At 45.3% G+C, this 18042-nt stretch overlaps 1 protein-coding gene across 4 annotated transcripts in view; it reads right to left on the bottom strand.

The window, feature by feature from the left end:
- Nucleotides 1–9609: 9609 nt before the first annotated feature.
- SKAP1 (src kinase associated phosphoprotein 1) overlaps nucleotides 9610–18042 on the bottom strand; it is a 301079-nt gene continuing 292646 nt past the window's right edge. For 2 of the 4 annotated variants that reach the window (XM_035301334.3, XM_035301335.3), the window contains exons 12-13: nucleotides 14341–14449; nucleotides 9610–9980 (exon numbers count right to left, since the gene is read on the bottom strand). In XM_035301334.3, the coding sequence (XP_035157225.1) occupies nucleotides 14348–14449 (102 nt within the window). In that variant the 3' untranslated portion in view covers nucleotides 9610–9980; nucleotides 14341–14347. The remainder of the gene's footprint in view (nucleotides 9981–14340; nucleotides 14450–18042) is intronic. The other 2 variants (XM_035301336.3, XM_054256308.2) reach the window with 1 other exon arrangement.

The raw sequence follows: 18042 nt of genomic DNA, 5'->3' as shown, positions 1-18042 counted from the left end.
TGCTTCAGCTCTTCTAAACTGTTTTGGGGAACCCCCCTCCTTCCTACAAAGACCAAGTATGTATTTGGCTTACTAATAGGGTGGTGAGAGCCAGTTCTGGCTTCTTATTAGGAATACAGCTTTTTAAATTTTATTTATTTATTTTGAGATGTAGTCTCGCTCTGTTGCCCAGGCTGAAGTGCAGTGGCATGATCTCGGCTTGGCTCACTGCAGCACCTCTTGGGTTCAAATGATTCTCCTGCCTCAGCGTCTGAAGTAGCTAGGATTACAGGAGCCCGCCACCATGCCCAGCTAAGTAGAGACAACATTTCAGCATGTTGACCAGGCTGATCTTGAACTTCTGACCTCAGGTGATCTACCTGCCTCGGCCTCCCAAAGTCCTGGGATTACAGGTGTGAGCCACTGCGTCCAGCCTTTATTAGAGATAGGACTTCTTAGTGGGGGGAAAAGCACTGGAGACCTCAAATCTCGAGATATAAACACAGACAACTTATGCTCAAAAGATTTGGCCGGGCGCGGTGGCTCACGCCTGTAATCCCAGCACTTTGGGAGGCCGAGGCGGGTGGATCACAAGATCAAGAGATCGAGACCATCCTGGTCAACAAGATGAAACCCCGTCTCTACTAAAAATACAAAAAAATTAGCTGGGCACGGTGGTGCGCGCCTGTAGTCCCAGCTACTCGGGAGGCTGAGGCAGGAGAATTGCTTGAACCCAGAAAGCAGAGGTTGCGGTGAGCCGAGATCGTGCCATTGCACTCTAGTCTGGGTAACAACAGCAAAACTCCGTCTCCAAGAAAAAAAAAGAAAAGCTTAATAAGAACTATACTTCCTGGGAGACAGAGTGCTTCTGACTCAATGAACGGAGTGAGTAATTCTTTTGTTCAGGGGAGATCTGGTCTATTTTCACAAGTAAAGGAGAAGGAAAAGAAGCAAAGGAGTACTTTCTTGGTGGTCAAAGGCCCACATATAATAAACAGAGGTGATAAAGCTAGGGTGTGAGAATTAGGAGACTACTGGAAAGTCTCTAAGGTTTTTTTCCCTGGAAGGACAGGAACTAAAGATGCTTCTGGAATCTCTGGATTATGGGAAGCCACCAGCCAAAATTTCTTTTAATGCATGGCTATCAAGTCTCTCCTTCCCATCCTTCAGTGAAGCACTTTTTCTTTGGTACCATCAGTTCAGAAGGGACCAGCCTGTTCAAATCCCGTAAGTGCTCTAGCCCTGCGTGCCCTTTCTCTGGTGGCTGTGTTGGTGTGGGAAGCCCAGCCCACCAGCAGCCTGACCTGAATCCTTCCGGCAGAAGGCCCAGAACAGTGAAAGCCTGAGGCGGTTTGTTGGAGGCAATGCAGCCTGCCTGCTGTAAGCTGTGAGACTTAGATATATTCTACCAATTAGGGCACATCTGTTCAAAATGCTAAAAGGCGGGCACTGTCTCTTTAAGAGTCATCCCACTCCTCTCCTTGAGTAATGAGGACTGGGAGCACAAGGGAGTCAGATGCTGATTAAACAGTCGTACTGCCGAGCTCTGTTAGAAAATTACTGTAATTATGATCTAGTCCCAGCAGAGGGATGAGTTCCAATCCTGCTAATAACCCTTCCAGGTGCCTCTGATTCAGGGCTCATGGGAGGTAGTGTCAACAGGGCTCTGGCTGGCACCAGGGCCAGCAATGGTCCTCCTGTCTGGCCTATGCTGGCAGAGACAACAATGGCACTGGACCCCACTTCCTATTTTGGCCTCCTGAGAAGGCAGTGGTTTTGGTTGCATTTTTGTTTTATTTTTTGGTTCTGGACAGAGCTCCTGGGAGTCATTTTGTATGAGAAAACTTTCCCCTAAATGAACACAAAGGATCAGGAAAATCACAGCCAAGAGATAGCAATCTGTCCTGAATCTCCCCACTTCTGCCTGGGGACTGTAGTCAACACACGCAAAGCATGTTGCCCAGCCCCAGCCCCAGCCCCACCAGTGCACTGAGGAGGGAACCAGAGCTGAACCCTTTCAGCTGCGGCTGCCTTCTGCATGCTGTTTCTAGGAGCCTGTGTTTCTTGATCTGAGATACACAGCATTTCACTTGGTCCTAATTGAGAGTTTCAGTGCTCCTCTTTTAGATTTCTGTCACAGAAAAAGGAAACAAGGGATAGTAACCACAGGGCTCGAGACATGAGAGAGACGCTGTAATTGCAGCTCTGATCTGGTAAGTATGGTCTTACTCATTCCAACACATCATAGTGCAAATCTAGAGCAGCACAGGTGAGCAGATCTTAAAGGGAGAGCAAAGGGTTTTTAAGCCCTGGGGGATTTGTGGTATTTAAATGCTGTAGCTTCTTAACCCAGCTGTGATCTCTATCACTATAATCCAGTGGCTCAAGCACAAACTTCAAGAAGGCAGGACAGTTTCTCTGTGGTTTGCACTAAGCACACCCCAAATGCCCTAAGACAGTGATTCTCAACCAGGGGAGATTTTGCCCCCAGGGGATATTAGACAGTGCCTAGAAATACTTTCGGTGGTCAGAGCTCAGGGATAGGGTAGAGGGAGGCCACTGGCATTTAGTGGGTAGAGGCCAGGGATGCGGCTGAACATCTTATAATGCCCCCAACAACATAGAATTATCTGGCCTAAAATGTGAATAATGCTGAAGTTGAGAAGCCTTGCACTAACAGAATGAAGTAATCAGCTCCAAGTTCTGGTCCCCTAATCGTGGAGACGTTGAATAAATGAGCTTAGATCTGCAGATGCCGTGTGCTTGTCCAGAGGTGGAATATGTTCATGACAGGTCCATGGGATTGGTGGTGTGCGTATGCTACCTTGGTGACTCACAGCACAGCAATGCTGGCAAAGTCTGATGGCGTGGAAAAGGGAAATGTCTGTACTGTAGCCTGTTTCCTGTTCCATGATGGGATGTGGAGGATAAAAGGTGACCAGCTGCTCACCATCGGGCTGAGAGTGTCTACAGTGGAACCAGATGCTCTCTTTGAGGACTAGCACTAGAAGCTTCTTGGAATACTTCTGTCACAGCAGGCAAGGAAGTGGCATACTATTGCCCAGTGCCACAAAAATGCTTCCTTCAGTGGCACTCTGCCAGGTGGAGGGGTGGTGGACTGTGATGAGACCCCATGAGGGAAATGAATGCACACAGCTGCTGATAGCCGGCCAGCTCCACAAGCGGTTTGATGCCAAAGACACCCCTCAGAATGCCTGGGCATCAGGAAAAGAAAGCCCTGTTGGCAGGGTCTGCCTAGAAACCAGGCCTGCAGGAAAGAGGACTTCATTAGAAGGGACACTGCCAAGCCTCATACCAGGAAAGCCAGGTCATCTTTCTCTACTGTCTATTTATTCCCCAGGTGACTGGGCACCTCATTTTGCCTTATTTTTAGCATGACCACACTTCTCAGTTTGGTCTTGGCATCATCATTAACTCGCCTTTCACTCTCATAAATGTCTTCCTTTGGAGAATAAATGATATGATCACTCTGTTAATTGTACCTCAGTTTCCTCTGACACGGTAATATTTTGGGGGGCCATTACATTTGTAAAAGATTTTTGTGCAGCATGGGCTAAATCTTAAAATATACCATTAATATGATATATAATTGATGACCCAAAGAATGGTCATCAATTCATACAGAGGAGAAAAACAGCATGTTTTCTGAATAGTTTTTTATAGGGAAAAAGAGAGACTAATTCAAATCCCTTGAAAAAGAACAATCTTTTAAGTTATAAATATCAAAGTCCCTACCCAATCTCGGTATGTTCTAGTGGGAAATGAAATAGCTGGGCAGTAGGGAAGGGAAGAAGCAAAGGGACTGTGATAATCCACAAACTAGAAAATAAGCTGGATTCACTGGGCTGTGTCGCAGATAATCCTTTGTGTAGAGGTCTGCTTTTTCTAAACTCAGCCCTGCAGATTTTGCTGGTGCTCTGGGAGTTAACAAATTAATGTCACTTGAGATTTATCCTTCCTGAGCCACTCCCGGTAGGAGACCTGACGGGAGGTGTTTTCTTTTTTCTTTTTTTTGCCAAAGATGAAAGCTCCACTGTCCCTGACATCTGAGAGTTTTGTTCTTAAGATTAAAAAAAGAGAGAGAGATCCGAGTCATGGCACCAAAAAAAAAAAAAAAAAAAAAAAGAGAGCATACTTTTATTCCTTTTTATTCTTGCTTCTCTTCAACTCCAACTTTCTCAGACTGGTTATTTTTTTTTTTTTTTGAGACGGAGTTTCGCTCTTGTTACCCAGGCTGGAGTGCAATGGGGCGATCTCGGCTCACCGCAACCTCCGCCTCCTGGGTTCAGGCAATTCTCCTGCCTCAGCCTCCTGCCTCAGACTAGTTCTTAAAGGCAGGGGTCTTACTCCCCAGCTACGTGCTTTATCTTGTGCTTTGCACTGACACCGCTGCTTTATTGTGATGCCAGGGACTGGAGTGAAATGTGGATTTTAAAGATGTCTCATTGGAGGTGTCTAACTGCAATAGAACTCGAGTAAGTCAATAAGCAAAGCAGCTGATGGAGAATTTCAAGGGGTTTTCATTTTATTTCTTCTTCTACGGCAGATTTTGTGTGATTTTGAACCAGTGGTCACAGCCTTTTTGAGCCTCAATTTCATTATTTGCAAATACTAACTGGTTATAAATAAGGTGGTGCAACTAAGGAAGCTAAAGTTCTTATAAAGGTTAATGGCAACTTGAGATCAAGATTAATTCCTTACATATTCTGTTTAGATAAAACATTTGTCCCAAACAGGAGGGAGGGCACCTTGTCAGCCCCACCTTTGACGCTACTCTAGTTGAAAACAAAATCGACCTGAGTTTAGGGAATAAGACAATAGAAATTCTTACCTCCTTCCCATTTTTTATTCACCATCAAGAAAGATATAGTTGGTTTTTAATTAAATACAGATTTCTTTTTTTTTTTTGAGATGGAGTTTCGCTCTTGTTACCCAGACTGGAGTGCAATGGTGCGATCTCGGCTCACAGCAACCTCCGCCTCCTGGGTTCAGGCAATTCTCCTGCCTCAGCCTCCTGAGTAGCTGGGATTACAGGCACGCGCCACCATGCCCAGCTAATTTTTTGTATTTTTAGTAGAGACGGGGTTTCACCATGTTAACCAGGATGGTCTCGATCTCTTGACCTTATGATCCACCTGCCTCGGCCTCCCAAAGTGCTGGGATTACAGGCGTGAGCCACCACGCCCGGCCCTTACATAGAGATTTCTAAGAGATATACCAGGCCATCATATGGAGACAATATTGAGGTAATTGCAAAACCATGTCTATGCTATTTTTGCTATGTGGATGATAGGGAAAATACACTAGAAAAACGTATGTTTAAGGAAATGTAGCTGAAAGATTGCTTTCAGGGCATTTAGTATTCTTAGATACCAGCTTGGACAATTCAGGCCAAACTGTACCAGCCCCAGGTTAGATTAGTGACTGGGTGTCAGGACATTCTGTGTAAATGATTACACATTTACTTCTTTTTTCTTTCCTTTTTTTTTTTTACACTTTTACTTCTTAAACTTGGGATTAGGAAAAAAGCCTTTCATCTCCACCTCTCCCCTATTTCACTTGCCAGAACAATTGGTGGTTATTAAGAAGCCATCTTGCAAATAATGTGGTTAGTTAAGTCGTCTAATGCCCCAGTTATCCCGTTAGTGGCAGGCAGTGAGGTGAGGATTTGGTTAGTAGAGTCAGAGGAGCAGTAATCTGATTAGCCTGTTGCCATTTGAGGCTGTCGGCTAAGACGGTGGTTAATTGGGTGGGGAGCAGTTTTTCTGGGTGAGGTTTTAGTTTCCAACACTGTAGGAATCTGCTGCTTCTAAAAAGTCTCTTTTAGAACTATCCCCTAGCATAGAATGTCCGTGAGCCTGTAGATTGCCTCATTAACCCATCAAAGAAGCTCTACCCACCCCACCTTTTTTTTTTTTTTTTCATGTAACAGTGTCAGAGACAGCCACAACAGCTACAGACCAGATTTCCAATCAGGCCATTTGTTTTTATACTTTAGGGCCAATCTAATTTATTTTTCTGCTAAATTTCACAGCCAGAAGGGCCAGAGATCTGAGTGTGGTACCTACTGTGGGGTGTATGGAGGTACCCAAAAGCCTTTGTTGTTTGGAAAGTGGTTGTTTCTTCTGGTCTACAGGTATAGAAGGGACATTTTTTTTTAAATGCTGAAAGCCAATGGCCATACAATTTAGAGAGCCAGGGAGTGAAGTTACCTTGACCTTTTTCTTTTCTTTTTCCCTTTTTTTTGTGAGACAGAATTTCACTCTGTGGCCAGGCTGGAGTGCGGTGGCACTATCTTGGCTCACTGCAACCTCCGTCTCCCGGGTTCAAGCAATTCTCCTGCCTCAGCCTCCCGAGTAGCTGGAACTACAAGCGCGCGCCACCATGCCCAGCTATTTTTTTGTATTTTTTAGTAGAGATGGGGTTTCACCATGTTGGCCTGGATGGTCTCCATCTCCTGACCTCGTGATCTACCCGCCTTGGCTTCCCAAAGTGCTGGGATTACAGGTGTGAGCCACCGCACCCGGCCTTTTTTTTTTTTGAGACAGAGTCTCACTCTGTCGCCCAGGCTTTGTGCAGTGGTACGATCTCGGCTCACTGCAACCTCTGCCTCCCGGGTTCAAGCGATTCTCCTGCCTCAGCCTCCTGTGTAGCTGGGATTACAGGCGCACACCACCACGCCTGGCTAATTTTTAGGGTATTTTTTAATAGAGATGGGGTTTCACCATGTTGGCCAGGCTAGTCTCAAACTTCTGACCTTGTGATCCGCCCGCCTTGACCTCCCAAAGTGCTGGGATTACAGGCGTCAGCCACAGTGCCCGGCAGACCTTTTTTTTCAGCCTCTTATCCTGCCCCAGATCCCTGCTCTTTCTCTTCTGGTATCCTCTTTTCTGTTGTCTTTCAGCCACAGAGCCGTGGCACGATGATATTCTGGCTTCTGAGCCCCCCAGCCTTTCCGATTTCGGTCCCTGGATCTCCAGGGAAGGATGGGGAGGTGGGAGAGAGGTGGGTGGCAGAGGAGGAGTATAGAAGGGTTTGTGTTTGCTCCCTCTGTTAAAACAGTTTAGGATAATGACCATTGTCCTTACCTGTGGATGGGATTGGTGCAAAGGCTCCTAAAACCGGAGGCAATTGGTTCTCTTTGGTTCACCTGCTCATATGCTGCCACCTAGTGGTTCCTTCTCCTTTAGCACCCTGTGTGAAGCGGAGGGGACGTTACAGACACTTCTACACTGCCCTTATCTCACTTGGGTTTTTTCCTCCTAAACCTAAAATTTCCCCTTTTTCATCCATGTAATTATTCATCATACACAAAACGGTTTCCTTCTTTTTACTCCTGGGACGGATAATCTGGAAATGAATCATTGGTATAAGATCTTTTTTTTTTTTTTTGAGAAAGTTCGAGCCCACTGACATCCCTGTTTGCTCCCTGGTTTCTCTCTTGTGATGTAAGATAGATGTCTTAGTCCAGTGCTGCAAAGTGGTCATTACAGAGGAGAGGAAGGCTACCACCAATCCAGGGCTTCTCTGAACAGTTGTTTCGTTTTTCTTTTCTTTTTTTTTTTTTGGAGACAGAGTCTCACTGTGTCTCCCAGGCTGGAGTGCAGTGGCGTGATCTTGGCTCACTACAACCTCTGCCTCCCAGGTTCAAGCAATCTTCCTGTCTCAGACCCTCGAGTAGCTGCAATTACAGGTGTGTGTTACCATGCTTGGCTAATTTTTGTGCTTTGAGTAGAGACAGGGTTTCACCACGTTGGTCAGGCCAGTCTCGAACTCCTGACCTCGTGATCTGCCCCACCTCAGGCTCCCAAAGTGCTGGGATTACAGGTGTGAGCCACCATGCCTGGGCCTGAATAGGCATTTCTACAGCTGCTCCGTTGCCTTTCAACATTTCTCCTGTAGAGTCAGGCAATAATAGCAGCTACCCTTATTGAGCAGTTATTATGTGCCAGGCATTATTCCAAGTACCATTACACATGTTAAATCATTTAATCTTCCTAATCACTTATACCAAGTGAATAGAGTATATCCCTTCTAAGGTTAGGAAACTGAGGCATAAAAAGTCAAACAACTTGTTCTAGAGAGCACAGTAGACAAGGAACTGAGATTTATTCCCAGGCTGTCGGGTTGTAGATGTTATACTCTTAATAACTATGTTTTGCTGCCTCTTTTTTTTTTTTTGAGATGGAGTTTTGCTGTTGTTACCCAGACTGGAGTGCAATGGCGCGATCTCGGCTCACCGCAAACCCCGCCTTCTGGGTTCAAGCAATTCTCCTGCCTCAGCCTCCTGAGTAGCTGGGACTACAGGCACGCACCACCATGCCCAGCTACTTTTTGTATTTTAGTAGAGACGGGGTTTCATCTTGTTGACCAGGATGGTCTCGATCTCTTGACGTTGTGATCCACCCGCCACGGCCTCCCAAAGTGCTGGGATTACAGGCGTGAGCCATAGCGCCCGGCCTGTTTTGCCGCCTCTTAACATGCATGTGACCTGAGTGCTAGGTACAGGCAACAGGAAAGAGAAAAAGGGAGCCCTGTATCCATACTTAAGCCCTCCTCAGAGCATTTCTTCAGCCCCTACCTGGGAGGTGTTGTAGTGCAAGACACATAGGTTAAGTAACCCAAGGCCTGAAGAGGAACTCTTCAATGTGCTGACTCCAAGGCCTTGCTTCCGGTTGTGCCTCATTTCGGAGATACAGCAAGCACATAGCAAAAAACAAAAACCATGTAGCTGGCTGGGAGTGATGGGTGGCTCATGCCTGTAATCCCAACACTTTTGGAGGCTGAGGCGGGTGGATCACTTGAGCTCAGGAGTTTGAAACCAGCTGGGCCAACATGGTGAAACCCTGTCTCTATAAAAATACAAAAATTGGCCAGGCATGGTGGTCCAGACACCCTATAATCTCAGCACTTTAGGGGGCCGAGGTGGGTGGATCACTTGAGGTCAGGAGTTCAAGACCAGCCTGACCAACATGGTGAAACCCCATCTCTACTAAAAGTACAAAAATAGCTGGGTATGGTGGTGTGCACCTGTAATCCCAGCTACTTGGGAGGCTGAGGCAGGAGAATTGCTTTAATCAGGGAGGGGGCAGTTGCAGCAAGCTGAGATCATGCCACTGTACTCTAGCCTGGGCAACAGAGCAAGACTCCGTCTCAAAAACAAACAAACAAGCAAACAAACAAAAAAACAAAAATAAGCCAGGTGTAGTGGTGGGCACCTGTAATCCTAGCTACTCGGGAGTCTGAGGCAGGAGAATTTATTGAACTCAGGAGGTGGAGGTTGCAGTGAGCAAGAACATGCCACTGCACTCCATCCTGGGCAACAGAGCAAGAGCAAGACTCTGTCTCAAAAATCCACAATACAATACAATACAATACAATACAATACAATACAATACAATACAATACAATACAATACAGAAAAGGGCAAAGAAAGAAAACAGCAGACCTGGGTTCCAGAGAAGAGTGCTCTGAAAGACAATTAACAAGTCTCCTTCTTTCTCTGGGCTTTTCTCTTGGGCTGTCCTCACTTTGTTGGAAGGTGGTGAAAATGCCCAGAGCTGACATATTGATACCATTACAAAAAGGAACTTAACATCATCACACATGTCAAGGAACCAAATCTCGAGTTTATTTGTGCTTTTCAAACCAGCCAGAGCAGCCAGCAACGTCTCCTCCCAAGGTTTCCTTCTCTCTCACCTTCTTTGTGAGACGCTTGTGGAAAAGGCAAATGTGGATGTGTGGACACATTTAGAGATGGGGATGAACTATGAGTAGCCTGGTTTAGTAACAGGTTTGATGAACGAGCCTCTTCCCACTTGTCTTACTGGTAGCTTACAGTCACTATGAGGTGTCAGAAACTTGGGTCTCTTCAGCAAAGAGAGAAGTCCAAGGCGTTGGTGGGGTGGCAGAAGTAGGGAGTGGGAACTTTCAATTATCGATTTCCTCATAAAGGCAGGATAGAGGGAAGAATGTATTTCCTAAAGGAGGAAAAATATATAAATTTGCTTTTCTGATTCAAAATATAGAAGTATTAAGGGGCACAGAGTATAACATTTTCCCCTCTACTCAGTTTCTCTCTCCTTGGAGGCAACCATGGCATCATTTTGTGTCTCCTTCCAGAAATATCCCATACAAATATAAGCAAATAGGTATATACAGTCTCCAGTCTTTTTTTATACAAATGGGGCAAATTTGGCTTCCATTCTTTGCTGTTTTTTTTTTTTAAACTTATCTCAGAATGTGTTCCATAATAGTTTCCTTTTCTTTTTTACTGTTGCATAATATTCAATTCTATGAATGTATAATAGTTATTTGACTAGTTCTCTTGAACTCTGACCTCAGGTGATCCGTCCACCTTGGCCTCTAAAGTGCTTGGATTATAGGCATGAGCCACCATGCCCGGCCTGACTAGTTCTCTATTAAACAGTATAGCTACAGGGTAATTTCTTTATTTTTTTTCTTTTTTTACCCAAACCAAAAATGGTCACTAGGATAAATTCTTAGAAGTAGAAAGGTTGGCTGTAATCCCAGCACTTTGAGAGGCCGAGGTGGGTGGATCACGAGGTCAGAAGTTCAAGACCATTCTGGCCAACATGGTGAAACCCTGTGTTTAAAAAAAAAAAAAAAAAAAGAAGTAGAATGGTTGGGTCAAAGGCAATGAACAGATACATAAATAAATGACCAAGTAAAAAAGGGTAAATTTGTTTGTTAATTTTATTCATTTTGTTTTATTTATTTATTTTTTTGAGACGGAGTCTTGTTCTGTCACCCAGGCTGGAGTGCAGTGGCTTCCAAAGTGCTTGGATTACAGGCATGAGCCACCGCACCCTGCAGATCTTGGCTCACTGCAACCTCAGCCTCCCAGGTTCAAGCGATTCTCCTGCCTCAGTCTCCTGAGTAGCTGGGACTACAGGTGCATGCCATCATACCTGGCTAATTTTTTGCATTTTTAGTAGAGATGGGGTTTCACTGTGTTAGCTAGGCTGGTCTTGATCTCCTGACCTTGTGATCCACCCACCTCAGTCTCCTGAAGTGCTGGGATTACAGGCATGAGCCACCACGCCCAGCCTATTTATTTATTTTTTTGAGATGGAGTCTCTCTGTCGCCCAGGCTAGAGTGCAATGGTGCAATCTCGGCTTACTGCAACCTCTGCCTCCCAGGTTCCAGCGATTCTCCTGCCTCAGCTTCCCAAGTAGCTGGGATTACAGGTGCCCGCCAATACGCCTGGCTAATTTTTGTATTTTTAGTAGAGATGGGGTTTCATCATGTTGGTCAGGCTGGTCTCGAACTCCTGACCTTAAGTGATCTGCCTGCCTTGGCCTCTGAGAGTGCTGGGATTACAGGCGTGAGCCACCACGCCTGATTGGGTGAATTTGTTTAGATTTGACAGAAAAATTCCAACCGTCTACACTTATGGCCAGGGAACAGAGTCTTCATCAGGAAAGTCATAAAGTCAAACCTTGAGTGACAGGCCCAAGCAGGTGTTGTATGGGTGTACAAGGGCATTGGAGAATAAGGTCTATCCTTATGTATCTTCCTAAATGAATTCACCCAACTGCTGCTGCACACTAGAATGGGCTCTGGTCTGGACTCCAAAGACTGTTTGTATCACTGTCACACTGATGCCATTCTTTCCCCAAGCAATGAAGACTGCTCCATTTCAGCGTAGAAGATGGTGCTAGCAACAACATGCTGGTCTTAGGGGCCCTCCATCAGCATCTTAATTTTAACCAAAACCCACTCTGCACCGAAGTGGCTCCTACTATTACCCCACCCAACCAAGCACCTACTTCCACTATTTTGAAACACAATGTGGTTCTTGCTAATAAAACACAAACCTATTTTTTTTCTTTTTTGGAGACAGGGTCTTGTTCACCCAGGCTGGAGTGCAGTGGCACAGTCATGGCTCACTGTAGCCTCAACCTCCTGGGCTCAAGCAATCCTCCCACCTTAGCCTCCCAAGTAGCTGGGCCTACAGATGTGCACCATCACATTTGTCTAATTTAAAAAACATTTTTTGGTGGGGCAGATGTGGTGGCTCACACCTGTAATCCCAGCACTTTGGGAGACTGAAGTGGGCAGATCACCTGAAGTCAGGAGTTCCAGACCAGTCTGGCCAACATGATAAAACACCATCTCTAGTAAAAATACAAAAATCCTATAATCCCAGCACTTTGGGAGGCCGAGTTGAGCTGACTGCTTGAGCTCAGGAGAGACAGCAAAACCCTGTCTCTACCAAAATACAAAAAATTAGCTGGGCATGGCGTGTGCCTCTATAGTCCGAGCTACTTGGGAGGCTGAGGCAGGAGAAATGCAAGAAACCAGGAGGTGAAGGTTGCAGTGAGCTGAGATACCCCCACTGCACTCCAGCCTGGGTGACAGAGCAAGACTCTGTCTCAAAAAATTTCTAAAAAAAAAATTTTTTTTTTGTAGATAGGGGTTTTCACTATGTTGCCCAGGCTGGTCTCAAACTCCTGATCTCAAGTGATCCTTCTGCCTTGGCCTCCCAAAGGGGATTACAGGTGTGAGGCACTGTGCCTGGTCCTGCAAATGATATTCTTTATTACTTAATTTGATTTGATTATGTTCCACAGGAATCCTTGTATTGGAGTTTTAATCTTGGGTCAGTCATATTGCAATATGTGGGCATTTTGGGGAAATGGTGCCCTGGACTTGAGAGCTGGGGATAAACCCAGATCCATCCCTGTGGCAAAATTCCTAGGTTTCTCCCAATATCCATTCTTCCATTTGTATTTAATCATGAATCTCTCAACTCTAAGCTGGACATGGGGCTATACACTTTCTTTACAGCTTGTCATATACATGTATTCTAACTTCTGGCCAATGGAATGTGAGAGGAATTTTGTGTGCAACATCTGTGAAGTGCCCTTAAGGGAGAAGGTATGTTTTTGTTTTTTTTGAGGTGGAGTCTTACTCTGTCACCCCCGCTGGAGTGCAATGGCATGGTCTCAGCTCACTGCAACCTCTGCCTCCCAGGTTCAAGTGATTCTCCTGCCTTAGCCTCCCAGTAGCAGGGACTACAGGTGCATGCCACCTCATCCAGCTAATTTTTGTACTTTTAGTAGAGATGGGGGTTGCACTATGTTGGCCAGGCTGGTCTCAAACTTCTGACCTTGTGATCTGCCTGCCTTGGCCTCCCAAAGTAATGGGATTACAGGCGTGAGCCACTGGGCCTGGCCTCCTTTTTTTTTGAGACAGAGTCTTACTCTGTCTGTTGCCCAGGCTGGAGTGCAGTGGCATGATCTTGGCTCACTGCAACCTCTGCCTCCCAGGTTCAAGTGATCCTCCTGCCTCAGCCTCCTGAGTAGCTGGGATTACAGGGGTGTGTCACCATGCCTGACTAATTTTTTGTATTTTTAATAGAGACAGGATTTCACCATGTTGGCCAGGCTGGTCTTAAACTCCTGACCTTAAGTGATCCTCCTGCCTTAGCCTCCCAAAGTGCCGGGATTACAGGTGTGAGCCCCTGTGCCTGGCCTGACCTTCTTTTATCTTTCCTGCTGTGCTGTGTAGGATGCAGACAAGATGGCCGGAGCTGGAGCATCTCTCTTGGCCATGAGGTAACCTTGGGAATGTTGGACACACAGAGAAGAACAAAAAGAAAAGGTACCTGGGACTGGATACCTTGGACCACTTACCTCTAGATTTTTACAGAAGAGAAAAATACATTTCTTTTTTCTTTTTTTTTTTTAAGACGAGGTTTCACCATGTTGGTCAGGCTGGTCTTGATCTCCCGACCTCAGGGGATCCGCCTGCCTTGGCTTCCAAAGTGCTTGGATTACAGGCATGAGCCACCGTGCCCCACAGAAAAATAAATTTCTGTGTTAACTTTTTTTTTTTTTAGATGGAATGCAGTGGCACGATCTCAGCTCACTGTAACTTCTGCCTCCTGGGTTCAAGTGATTCTCCTGCGTTAGCCTCCCGAATAGCTGGGATTACAGGCACCCACTACCATGCCCAGCTCACTTTTGTATTTTTAGTAGAGAGGGGATTTCATCATGTTGACCAGGCTGGTGACCTCAAGTGATCCACCCACTTCAGCCTCCCAAACTGTGGGGATTACATCGCTCAAGTCACTTTTAGTTTGGATTTTATATTGCTATTAGTTGAACCTTATCCTAAGTGACACTATCTCCAAATTTAAGAAAAAACAATTCTAGACTCATTTTCTTTCCATCAGTTGTGAATCATTAGCATTAGTATGGGAAATGAAGAAAAGCTACTTCACCAGCAACTCTCATCTTTCAGAGAAACAAAGTAGTGGCCCACAAGTTCCATTCAACTAACAGGCAGTTCACTGACAATGGTTCTGATACCTGGGATTCATCTTTCTTCCATTTCAAATGCGGCGGTGAGATACTCCTTTGGAACAATCCCAACGAGGCTGTTCAGTTCTCCCACCCACCAGCCATACATGTTATACTCCTGAAAAGGGAAAAGAGGATAGCATCAGTTAGAATTTGGTCATTCTTCTGCTCATTTATTCCAGTGATTGCATGGGAGATTCTGTTTGGTGGTTTCACTGTTGCCATATCACTGTGAACTGTTAACTTCCCTGATGGGATTATTAAATTTAAAAAAGTCATCTAGGCTGGGCGCGGTGGCTCACGCCTATAATCCCAGCACTTTGGGAGGCCGAGGCGGGTGGATCATGAGGTCAAGAGATCGAGACCATCCTGGTCAACAAGGTGAAACCCCGTCTCTACTAAAAATACAAAAATTAGCTGGGCATGGTGGTGTGCGCCTGTAGTCCCAGCTACTCAGGAGGCTGAGGCAGGAGAATTGCTTGAACCCAGAAGGCGGAGGTTGCGGTGAGCCGAGATCACACCATTGCACTCCAGCCTGGGTAACAAGAGTGAAACTCCATCTCAAAAAAAAAAAAAAGTCATCTAGAGGAAGAGAGTAAGTGCTTTCATTTTGCCATCTTCCTGTCTACATTGTAAAGTTAGCACATTTGATGCCCTTGCTGAACCTAAAGAGCATTTTTTTTTTAAACCAAGCTGAATGGTATAGCTTCTTAGAGTAAGTTGGGCCACACACTAAATTGCCAGAACACTGAAGATATTCAAGGGGTCAAGTCATAGTTCAAATCAATGATATTTATCTAGCATTTTCTATGTGCAAAGTGCTGTTTGAGTTCCCATGAGGTATATAATGATGAATCAGAAGATTGCTTGCTCCTTGGGAGCTTGCAGCAGAGTAATGGGTTTTGGAGTCAGACAGACGAGATCTAATCCTCGCTTGATCATTTAGTAGCCACATGACCTTAGGTTCTTCTAGCTTTAGTTTCTTTGTAAGAGTAGGGATAATATCTCCCTTCTATACTGTGGGGATGTAAATTGCATCACTGAAATAAAAACAACTGAAAGTGTCTGATACATAGTAGGCACTCTAACCATTAGATTCTTTCCCTTCAACATGTGAGAGGTAACAGGTACATTAATAATGACAGGCTGGACATAAATGTCACAGAGAGGGGCAAACAAGAAAGAGGCTGAGAAGGTTTAAAAGAGACTTAAAGGGGTGGTCACAGGGTGAGGATGCAGCTCCTTGAATACAGAAGAGCTTCTCAAAAGCACAACAGGGCTGGGCGCAGTGGCTCACGCCTGTAATCCCAGCACTTTGGGAGGCCAAGGCGGGTGGATCACGAGGTCAAGAGATCAAGACCATCTTGGTCAACATGGTGAAACCCCGTCTCTACTAACAATACAAAAAATTAGCTGGGCATGGTGGCACATGCCTGTAATCCCAGCTACTCAGGAGGCTGAGGCAGGAGAATTGCCTGAACCCTGGAAGGCGGAGGTTGCGGTGAGTCCAGATCACGCCATTGCACTCCAGCCTGGGTAACAAGAGCGAAACTCCATCTCAAAAAAAAAAAAAAAAAAAAAAAGCACAACAGATGTTGAAGAGTACAGGGCTATTTCTGATAGCACCAGAAACTGTTTTCTTTCTTTTGAAAGAAGTAAAATTGCCAGGCATGGTGGCTCACAACTGTAATTGCAGCACTTTGGGAGGCCGAGCGGGGAGGATCACGAGGCCGGGAGATCGAGACCATCCTGGCCAACATGGTGAAACCTCATCTCTACTAAAATACAAAAAATTAGCCGGGCGTGGTAGAAGGCACCTTAGTAGTTCCAGGTACTTGGGAGGCTGAGGCAGGGGAATTGCTTGAACCCAGGAGGCAGAGGTTGCAGTGAGCTGAGATTGTGCCACTGCACTCCAGCCTGGTGACAGAGTGAGACTCTGTCTCAAAAACAAACGAACAGAAAAAAAAAAAGAAGTAAAATTAGAATACATTTTTTTTTTCTTTATGAGACAGAGTCTCACTCTGTCACCCAGGCTGGAGTGCAGTGGTGCCATCTTGGCTCAGTGCAATCTCCGCCTCCTGGGTTCAAGCAATTCTGCCTCAGCCTCCCAAGGATCTGGGACTACAGGCATGTGCCACCATGCCCAGCTAATTTTTTTATTTTTAGTAGAGATGCATTTCACCTTGTTGGCCAGGCTGGTCTCGAATTCCTGACCTCATGGTTAGCCCTCCTTGGCCTCCCAAAGTGCTGGGATTACAGGTGTGAGCCACTGCACCTGGCCAGAATGAAATTTTAAGAGTGGGAAAAATCACATATTTTAGTTCAATTGGATTTGGGGTACCATAGAGCTAACTGCTTCTTTGTATACCTGGTTGCTGAGTTCTAGGAAAAAAAAAAACAAAAAACAAAAAACCAGAATGGTGATATGTAAAATTCAGAGTCCCTACATTATCTGGTGATCTTTTTGTCTCTAGATGAATATAATTATGTAGAATTATGATATCTAATATCCCTCCTCCTCAAACTCTTGCTACTTCTGACAACCTCTTCTCCACCTTCAAAGAGAAAAGAGAAGCCATCAGATTTGTCAGCCTCCAGGCACCAAAGCAGAAACTTACCTGTATTGACAACCATCTTTCTTTCCCAAGTATCCCTCCCCTGGTTTAAGACTACCCCTCAAAATATGCACTTGCAACCCTTCTCCTTTCCTTCTGAGAGATGAGGTTCTGTAGAGACTGACCCTCTCTGCCTGTGATGTAAATGGTTCCTTTCATCAGCAAAGGTGTTCAAATTTCTCTCATTTTTGAAAACAACCATTAAATAGCTGCCACTACATGTCTACTTCCCATTTCTGCTAGTCTATACCACACTTATTGAAAGAGTTTACTTACTCACTGCTCCAACTTTCTTCCTATTCACTGTTAAGCTGCGCTAATCAGGCTCTGTTGCCATCCTCTACTGATGCTGTCTCTCCATGGTCTTCTGAAACCCTGCATTGCTCAAATTCTCTGAGTACTTTTCAGTCCTTAACATACTTGATCTCTCAGCAGTGCTGGCACTATTGATCCTTCTTGAGACCTTTTCTTCTCTTAGTTTCTATGATAACTATACTCTCTTTGTTTCCCTCCTGCCTCTGTTTGCTTCTCATTCTCCTTTGCAGGCTCATCTTGCTCAATTCCACTTTTTTTTTTCTTTTCCCATTCACCTAATACACTTATCAATTCCACTTTTTAATGTGGTCATTTTCCAGGGTTCTGTCCTGGTCTTCTCTTCTGTCTTGATGCACTTTACTACAGCAATCCCATATACCTCTGTAGTGTAACCACCATGTCTGTGTTAATCATTCATGACCAGAGCTCCAGCCCAAGTCTGTGTTGGACCCCAGTATCCAAGTGCATTCTACGAAGCTGTTCAAACTCAGTATGTCCTAAATTTAACATGTCATCCTGCCTTTACCTTCATCCTCACTCCAAAGCTATCTTTGCTTCCTTGGTTCTCTATCTCAGTGAGTTGTACCATGATGCACTGTTACCCAAGCCAGAATCTCAGGAGTCATTCCTAATTTTACCCCCTTCTTCTTCTTTTTTAGATGGCATCTTGCTCTCTGTCACCCAGGCTGGAGTGCAGTGGCATGATCTCATGATCTCAGCTCTCCGCAACCGATTCTCCTCAGCCTCCTGAGTAGCTGAGACTACAGGTACACACCACCAC

Source organism: Callithrix jacchus, chromosome 5, assembly GCF_049354715.1.
Source record: "Callithrix jacchus isolate 240 chromosome 5, calJac240_pri, whole genome shotgun sequence".
Lineage (NCBI taxonomy): Eukaryota > Metazoa > Chordata > Mammalia > Primates > Cebidae > Callithrix > Callithrix jacchus.
This window is presented reverse-complemented; position numbering and strand designations above follow the sequence as displayed.